The sequence below is a fragment of the Colias eurytheme genome, chromosome 3, assembly GCF_061535395.1.
Source record: "Colias eurytheme isolate Ceu_HAF_F1 chromosome 3, ilColEury1 Martin Lab GWU primary, whole genome shotgun sequence".
Lineage (NCBI taxonomy): Eukaryota > Metazoa > Arthropoda > Insecta > Lepidoptera > Pieridae > Colias > Colias eurytheme.
The window spans coordinates 9,592,099-9,601,339 of record NC_142982.1 but is presented as its reverse complement, the minus strand read 5'-3'; the positions used below and the strand labels follow the sequence as shown (position 1 = coordinate 9,601,339).

Genomic DNA, 9,241 nt, shown 5'->3' with positions numbered 1-9,241 from the left:
TTTATAAACGATCAATAACTTGTACCTAAATCTGCAACTTACCCAGGAATGTAAGTTTGAATTATTTTACCTTAATCCGTGTCTCTTGTGTGATACACAGGAATAAACATATTTGAAGTGATATATTTATTCTGAAATTAAAACATATAGTACACTAATAATAATATTCATACAACCAAACTACAAATCTAGCATACAATATCTGGGCTACAATTTCCCAATTGCTCGTAATATTATATGGCTATACCATTGCCTATAATTTACCAACACGGATTTCAAAGCAAGTAATATTTTTATCTCGAAATAACACCAATTAATCAGCTCTGTGTTCATATTTAGAGGATTGAAAGTTAGGCAACCATTGTAATAGTAAAATTGCAATCATATATTGTCATTTATTCTACAATCCCAAGTAAAATCCTTTATACTAGGAGACGCTTAAGTGTATACCAATAAAGAAAACCAATACAGAAAAAGAGCATAAGTAACAAATTCCAAATTTGCATTGCCTAATAGTTAAATTAGTAAGTGATGAACTTGATAATTTAGAACTCTGGATGTAAAAATATAATATTCTAAAACATATACAAAAGCCGCTTCATCGGAAAAGGTGCAGATAGTTTCTATTTACCGAATCTGTGGACATTAGCACCATCTAAATCTTTTAAACAATACATTATTATCGTCGTCGTAGAGTAGATTTTCCAATTGATTGCTAAAACAAAAACTGTCCTTTACAATTTTCCCCAAGCTATAGTCACAGTTTGAGTGTTATTAATGCATTCCTTTCACCAATACCGGGATATGGGTAGAGATTGTCTAATCTAAAAATGAACGCCCCTCCACTAAACTTAATTGTTTCAATGTGTGAGGACAAATAATTATTGAACCACTTTATATGTGTGCGCGCGTCGATTCTACTGCAAACTTTGACACTCGCGCACTGATTTGTCAACTAATCGGGCGATCAGTTCAGGTGCCTAGCATTGTATGGCGGGGAGAGCGCGCTATGTACGGAATGACACGTCCGTCTTGTCGTGCATCGCGTCATTTATACACTAGTTGGCCAACTGGTCCTGTCGTTCGGGCATGGACGGGACTGGAGGACTGAACGACCAATGAGGCAGACCAATTTGTGTGTATTGCGTCTATACACGTACTTTGAATGTGAGCGTAAACACAGTGGAGGGGCGTTCATTTTTAGATTAGACAATCTATATGACATTAATTTCGTTTCCCCCACATGACGCAAGCTGGTCAAGGCGAGCCACCGTGCTCCTAACTAATACCGTGAAGATGCATTTTCGCAATCGCTGTAACACGACTCATTTCTATTGTAGGGATTTGTGTGTGACTTATGTGTTTTGGATGAAAATTGTGGAAATTGGATACTCTATGTATGATTTGCAGAACTGGATAAAATTTGTAATGATGTTTTTTGTTTTGTTGTAGGTATTAATTTCACTGATAATTACATCATTATCGAGATTCGATTTCGATAAGTTAAAAATGGTAATATTATAGTAGATACTATAATGAGGTTCTAAATATAACCTTTCCTTTCTACCTCGCTGTCTACACTAAGTAAGAACAATAAGTACTGATTTGAGTACCTATAGAATATAGATTTTATCACAGTTAAAACACCATATACAAAGCGTTAAATAGTTTACGAAATAGCTCTATTTCGTAAAAAGGGAGTCATATTTCTCAGAACTTCCCCCGATGTAAGGATAACTTATAGCACTATTATTAAATGTTTTAAAACATAACGTTTCTTAACCGGCACTGTGATTACCGCGTCCGCTGAGCCAACGGAAGGGTCGTAGGATGCTTGGTACAAATCCGCTATCGAGTAATTAGAAAATGTTATCAAGGTTCATGTAGGAATGTATGCAATTGTTGACCATCACTTTTCTTCTGTGTGCTAAGCAGTGCGAATTATTTTTTTCGTGTCGTGTATGTGTTTCTATTTCTATGTATGTTTGTTTGCGCACTTTCTGAAAATCGGAACAGCTGAACAGATTTCATTGTATTTAATAATCTAGATTAAGTCTTATAGAGGAACAAATTCCTTTTACATCCTTCAAGTTGTAGTATTTTCTATTAAAAATGTAAGATAAAAAGAGTAGGAATGAAGCTACCAGTGTGGTACCAGTTTCGCACGAAAATAAAGCGCAGAGCATTAATTTTTTTTTTCATTGAAGCATTAGCAAATCCTTACAATTATCTATCAGACCTAAATAAATACTTGAATAAGGTAAAATCACATACGAAAAGAAACACTGATATATTTAATTAACATTTATTCAAGGCATAGGGAACAAGTCTTCTAAAGGCAAGGGGTGGACGATCTTATTGGCGGAATCCAACAACACTTTGGCGACCGTCTTCTCGAGGTATGGTTTCATTGCTTCTAAGAATTCTGCACGGTTCTGGTTGATCGCTTCGTTTGTAGCTTCCTCTGTTTAATTATAATAAAATTATATCAATTTCTTGTGTTTCATTTTATGCAAGTTTACATTTTATGTTGTTCACATTTAGAAATTAAAGCCTTTTAGACGGATTTTCAAGAGTGGTGTATTCCCGCGAATACTAAAGAATCGTCGGGATAAAATATAGAATAATGGATGAATCATGTTTAAAATCCGTAAAAGTCTTTTATATCTTAAAATTCTTAAAGCAACCTTATCTGTTTACTAAACACACTTTGAGGGTTACAAAACCTTTATAATATAGAAAATATAGAATAGCGTCAGTCGTCAAAAAATATTAAAATAATTTACGGGAAATTCAGTTTATTTTTTAAATCGATTGAAGTAAATTTTTTAGAAGGTGACAACACACTAGCTGTTTTGACGAAATCTAATAAAACACTTCGTATAAATTGTTGGTACAACTCACAAGCTTATGGCGTATATTTTATAGTAGAAGATATAGTTCAATTAAAGAGTTATATCAAAACCGATAATTATCAAAATTTTCTTATTGACTTACCCAGCGCTTTGTCTCCATTAAAGAGTCCAGTGAGACGAATTTTATAGTCCTTAAGGCTCAACTTAACGTTCAAACTCGTGAATTTGATGTGTTGCTTTCCATCGCGATTGTAAATCTTGCTCTTTAGTTCGATATCTGCGTCGCATTTCACTGAAAATAGTCGTTTTGTTAATATATGTATATTACAACTTTATTTCAAAATTTAATACAATTTACAAAGTTTAATTTTCCTATAAGTACATACTTACAGGAAAATTAAACTTTGTAAGAACTGAAAGAAATGAAAAAAAGAGAAGAAAAGAAATGAAATGAGATTTCTACCAAATCGTTGAACGCTTAATGTTATAATCTCAATTATGTGTTAAGTGATCAAACATTTAAAGAAATCTATTTTCATACAATACCTGAATGTTATTCAGAAATACACAATATGAAATTCAGAAACATATTTGTAAAAAAATTACAATACAAGATGATTTCACAACTTCGTGATATGTTCTGTTTAGAATATTTATAGACTATCAGAGACATTATCAGCTGGCCTAAATATATTAAGTCTAACCTTTACAGAACATTTAATAAACAGTATTAATTAAATGTTATTTAACCTTTATACGATAGATGAAAAAAAAGTAAAAGCAATTACCTGCATCAGCGTAAACATTTCCCTCTCCTTTGAGTGGTACTACGAGGATCTGGGTGTCCATCTTGTAGTTGCCCTCCAAGTGAAGCAGGGGGAAGCGGACACGGGCACGAATCGTGTATGTTTCCAAGTCAAGGCTGAAAAACAATACTAGTGTTATATTTGGTAAATTAAGTGTAATAATGTTATGCCAGAGGATTGTAGCAAGAGCAGTCAGGCTAATTAAGAGATGCTTTAAAGATTGTTGAAGGAGAAAGTAGAGTGTGTTTGAATTAAACCTTAGCATACAGCCTACAGCATTTGGAAAACGTAGTGTAATATGGCTTTCATAAACGTTTGTTTACAGGACTGAACCTAGTAATTAAAGAAAGTCGTAAACACTTTTCCTGGTCAGATCAAATTAAAATGGGAAATTATGCCCCATAAAGAGATAATATTTTTTTAAAAGTAATTATTCCGTCAATTTAATGTATGTATATGATGTTTAAAGTATTGTTAAAGATTTACATTTAAGACTCCTAAATAAATAGAGAAGCAAAGCTGTCTCTACAAATTTAAGTGCGCGCTATGCGCCTATCATATCATATCACATTCGTGCTTTTTATTTATTGTTAAGGCAATGCCAATACAAATTGTATATTTTTATGATTTAACCAGTGACTCAGTATGGAATTATATACAATTATTAATTATGTTTCCATTATGATGATAGAATGTTTGTACTTACTCCAAGCTCTTAATAGAGAAATTTCCGGCGCCTGAAACTTTGACATTTGTTGCGGAAGCCTTCAGTGGAGCCAATTCACCATTTATGGCAACCACCTAAAATTATAAAAATATAAATACATAAATAATAACATACACACCTACTAACCTAATTTTATCTTCATGTTAAGTTCTCATTTAAAAAAAAACAAGAGTCGAATTTATGCACGTAATTATCGTTAGTTTAAAAATAAATCGTGAATAAAATTTAACTTAATAAATCGTGATAAGTAAAAAACTGAATTAATATCCTTTTAACTTCTTATTATCTATTACAAAAAATTTAATCATATGTAAGATTTACCTGATATTAAGATTTTATTAAGATAAAACATGAGAATGACGTTGATAATAAACTTTGCTCTACATACAAAAAAACATATTTCATTAACATTATAATTGCATTTTTTAAATAAAACTTAGTTTCATTTCACAGCTGGTTTAAAAGAATAACGAGCAAAAAATGTCTACTTTGGCTTATATTCGTTTTCCTCAAAAAGGTACAATTTTTTATAGTAATTAACCATCTTAAACAATGCGTAAAATCGAGCATTTATGTGTTATAGTCTGCCCGGATTTTACTTATATAAGAAGTTTAGAAGTTTCATTAAAAACATAATATATAACGTATATTGAATTTCTAGTCAGTCAATTTTCAACCCCGTAGGTAGTTTAACGTTAAAATCGAGCAAGATTTATGACTCAGTAATGATCGATTTTTTTCAACCGACTTCAAAAAAATGAGGAGGTTCTCAATTTGGTGCGTATATTTTTTTTAAATATCTACTATATCTTTTTAACTAAAAGATACACTTGAATCATCAATGTTACAGGTTGAAATTTTAACATTCGTATTAATAGTTTTATTTATTAAGTCTTACCTCAGTAATGTAAAACGGTTCGATACTGGGCACATTGATCTCCGGGATACCAGCTATGAGGTTCGGGCGAAGGCTCTCGATGGAATTCTTGACACACTCATTGATGGTGCTTTGGTCACGCTTACAGACTTTCATGTAATCCGCTGTAAACACAGATTTTTATTAGAAATAAATAAATGATATTTTAGACTTATTACTAAATGTAGTTAGTAAACGGTTTTTACCAATCCGATCTCTAAAACCAATCTTTCGATGCCCTATCATGAAAACGATATTAAAACGCATATCGGGCAGAAATATCTGTTCAGTAAAATTATTCTAAATTGAAGCACATCATCCTACTAACATTATAAATGCGAAAGTTTGGTAAATTAGATTAAAATATTCAGATAGTTTTTATACTGAAAATCACACGAGAACTGGGTGCGGGTTTGACTTTGACTACGCGGGCGAAGCTGCGGGCAAAAAGCTAGTCTTACGTATAATTTTAGTTGTTTTGGACAAAATACAAAAACTTTGATATTTACTTAATTTTTAATAGGAATTCATCAAGATCGTTAATTTCGTGTGCATTCTGTTAATAATCTCTCTCAATGTTAATATCAATGATTCTTGCATACTTGCATTTTCTGCACGTAATACAAAATTACACACACAGTGACAGCTGATCGCTTGTGACTGAATAATAAAGCATTTGTATACCAAACACATTATTAAGTGATAATAACAAATATGTACTTTCAATTATACGGAGTAGATTTCCGTTGTAGAGAAAGCAAGATATATGTATTAATTTTCTTTCGCTTTTCTTTCATAAGCAAGGGGAATTTTTGATTAGAAAATCCCATCTTTAAACATATTTTTCTTTTTAAATTTTTAATGCAAAAGGGATTTGATTTTTGAAGGTGACAGACATTTTCATTAATATAAAAGTCTCTACAATTTCGTAGCACATCGAATTTTCTATATGTAACAATATTTCACTTACGGTGCATTTACACCAAACGAGCGAATGCTCATTCTAACCCCAGTATGTAAAATTATTTTAGTGTAAACAGGCTAGAGGATTCATTCGTTGTTATTAGTTCGAAAAGATTCCATACCGTGTACTAATACGGAACAATATTGAATCCGAGTTTCCTTTACAAAGATCACGAAAGAATGTTCTTGATCTAGCAATGCACCATTATACAAATTTATTCTAATCACGAAGATGATACACTTTAGTTAAATTTTCTATTTTTTTTAATAAAATAATAAATTAAACAATTCCGAAGGTCGCCTCATGCACAGATCGCTATTATTCCACTGGAATACATCAAATTGAAGGCACTCTTCTACTCTGACCTCTATTATGTAAAATTGTTAATTATTATCTTTTTTATAATTAAATTATGTATGCATGTAGCCTGTTAGTGCGTTTGTGTGGAATTTGCGTATTTTTAAATGCTATTTATATTATAATAATATGCTATTCAAAGGATTTGGCCTCAAAAACTTTTTAGTATAATAAAAATATAATAAATATACTTAGAAATTATTTACTCGACTATCAATATATCCAGATAAAAGCTACTATGCTAGAAGCTAGATAGTGACATGGTAAGCTTTCCCTATATTTAAAGTAAAGGGCTTTATCTCTATTTTTTTCTATTTCAGTTTTATCAACGGGTGAAACTGCACAGGCAGTATTTATAAAACCATCACATTATGCATATCAATGAGCCGCCATTTTTCATAGAATTTAAAGGATTCTTATATTTTTCTTCCTTATTCGATGATGTTGAATGATTAGATTTCTTTAAAAAATGTTTATACATATAATTATAATAATAACTTTAATTTCTTAAATTTAAAATGTTAAGTAAATTTCTCCTCTCTGACTCCCATAAAATTCCCATAAAACTATTAAAATCGTAAATTATTACAGATATCCTAATAATTTATTTCATATTATAAATAATATAGAATACTCACGCAAAGGCACCGAGAATACATTGTTGATTAAACAATAAAACACCAAGAATAGACCACGAAACATTGTGTATGATTGACTTGACTGTCTACTGCCAACTATAATCCCTCATACCGTATGATACATTATATACCTGACGTGAAGAATTAAGTATCAAGGTGACGATCACGCTAAAATCCGCGGTTCAACAAAAAATGGGACAAATGAATGCCTTTTGATTCGTTTGTTTAAATAATTAGGAGGAAATACCGTGAAAGGGTGCTGTATCATCACGCCGAAATGTCCACATTGTAATTTTTTTGTCTTTGGGAAGTTTATTCCGGAATATCCTTATGGTGTGGAATTAAAAAATATCTCAAGCCATGTACACGTAATGTAAGTAAAATATCTTGATAAGACTGACTGAAATGTATGAATGGAGATAAGTGCTATATAAATTGTAAAATGTATATATAACTTCGAAAAGAAAATGTCTAATGACTGCTTTTCTTTTATTACTTCACTTTTATTATTTCCCAGCAATGGAAGAAGTAATCTTCTTCTATTTTCTATAAATAACACACTCATATATCCAGTTTTATATATATGTAGCACGTGTTTCAACAGGGCATGGGTTATTTAGACCAAAATATACATTGGAGGAGAACCTCACTTAACAAAATTTTGATGAATAGTGATCAAAAGTAAGAATACAGGATCCTTCATGGATGCCTGAAATAGAACGATATTTTCCTTACTATAATACTTTGGACATTTTCAAGCATTTAATTGCAATGCATCCTGATGGCAAGGGCAAATGCGAAAGATTTAATTTTTTTTACCAAAATTTTGTATTTTTCTCCTAGTACTTACAAGTTGCGTTTTGTAGTTAGTCATTGATAGCCGCCCTAGCTCTGCCCCAGAAGACTAAAGTATTATTATTACTAAAGTATTCCCGCCAAAAATCATTCAACGATCAATGAATTTTTTTATCAAATATACTCTGATTCTCTCCTGCTCCATGGCTTTTTATGTATTCCACGAGACACACGATAAAATTTGTATTTACAAAAGATATAATAATTGATTTGAATTGTTTTTTTTTTCCTTCTACCTAGGTACAATATTTTTTCTATTATCCAGTATTAATCTTAGCAGATATTTATCAAATTATGATCGCTATAAACAGCTGTACACATTTCTAAGAAAAATTATAATAAATTTATTGACTATTTAACCAAACCAATTATTATTTGTTATTAATCTTAATTAAAATCTATGCTAGATTTACGTTTTATGACGTCACAAGACGGATGTGTAAATTAAATGTAATAATTACTGAAATATAAAAAGCATCAATCTTATAACCATGAAATACATATTTTAAACATTTTTTACGTAAATTTACTTGTGTAGGAAATATATTATATATGTATTATATTCATAAATTCATAACTATTTTAATGCAAATATCTTTTTTTTCTATTCAATGATATGATTACATTTTTTTACCTCTAAACATTGTTTAGGCATATTGTAATTAACTCCAAATTCAATTTATAGTGTAAGGTGGTATATAATATATTATATTTTAGAGCTTTTTAAGCTTCCTTTTTTATGATAAAAGTATATCTCAGTCTTCAACTTCGGTAAATCATAGAATATATTGTTTATTTCAGTTGACTATACGTAAATCCTTAAAATTATCTCTATAATATTAATCCACCATTTTTTTCAGTATGACCTTAAACAACATAGAAGCCATTAAGTGCATTTTTCCTTGATTCTTTGAATTTTTATATATTAAAAATTTAATTAGCGTCATAATTTAGTACAAAGTTTTAATAATTAATTCAACTAGAAGGAAACTTTGGAGCTAATTCTAGACATTTTACAAGAGGTATACCTACAAAATACCTTCCTTATTTTCCTTTGGAACATATTCAAGTTGTTTGGCCAGATTACCTCCAAATGTTTCTTCCAAAAAATATCAATGCAGGT

The 9,241-nt window shown here is 30.6% G+C and overlaps 1 protein-coding gene across 1 annotated transcript; it reads right to left on the bottom strand.

Annotated features, from left to right (window-relative positions):
• Nucleotides 1–2,291: 2,291 nt before the first annotated feature.
• LOC149909893 (protein takeout-like) lies at nt 2,292–7,348 on the bottom strand. Its single transcript, XM_090118253.1, has 6 exons — nt 7,264–7,348; nt 5,287–5,429; nt 4,368–4,462; nt 3,644–3,777; nt 2,998–3,147; nt 2,292–2,464 (listed from the first exon to the last, which is right to left on the bottom strand). Exons 1-6 carry the CDS (start codon nt 7,325–7,327, stop codon nt 2,310–2,312), a joined length of 741 nt encoding a protein of 246 aa, XP_089974379.1. The 5' UTR covers nt 7,328–7,348; the 3' UTR covers nt 2,292–2,309.
• Between the last annotated feature and the right edge of the window lie 1,893 nt (nt 7,349–9,241).

Coding starts and splice junctions, on each gene's coding strand:
- LOC149909893 (XM_090118253.1), bottom strand. CDS start 7,327: ATGTTTCGTGGTCTATTCTTGGTGTTTTATTGTTTAATCAACAATGTA. Junction 3,778..4,367: donor TTCTCTATTAAGAGCTTGGA/GTAAGTACAAAC, acceptor ATTGTTTTTCAG/CCTTGACTTGGAAACATACA. Junction 3,148..3,643: donor AAATGTTTACGCTGATGCAG/GTAATTGCTTTT, acceptor GACTATTTTCAG/TGAAATGCGACGCAGATATC.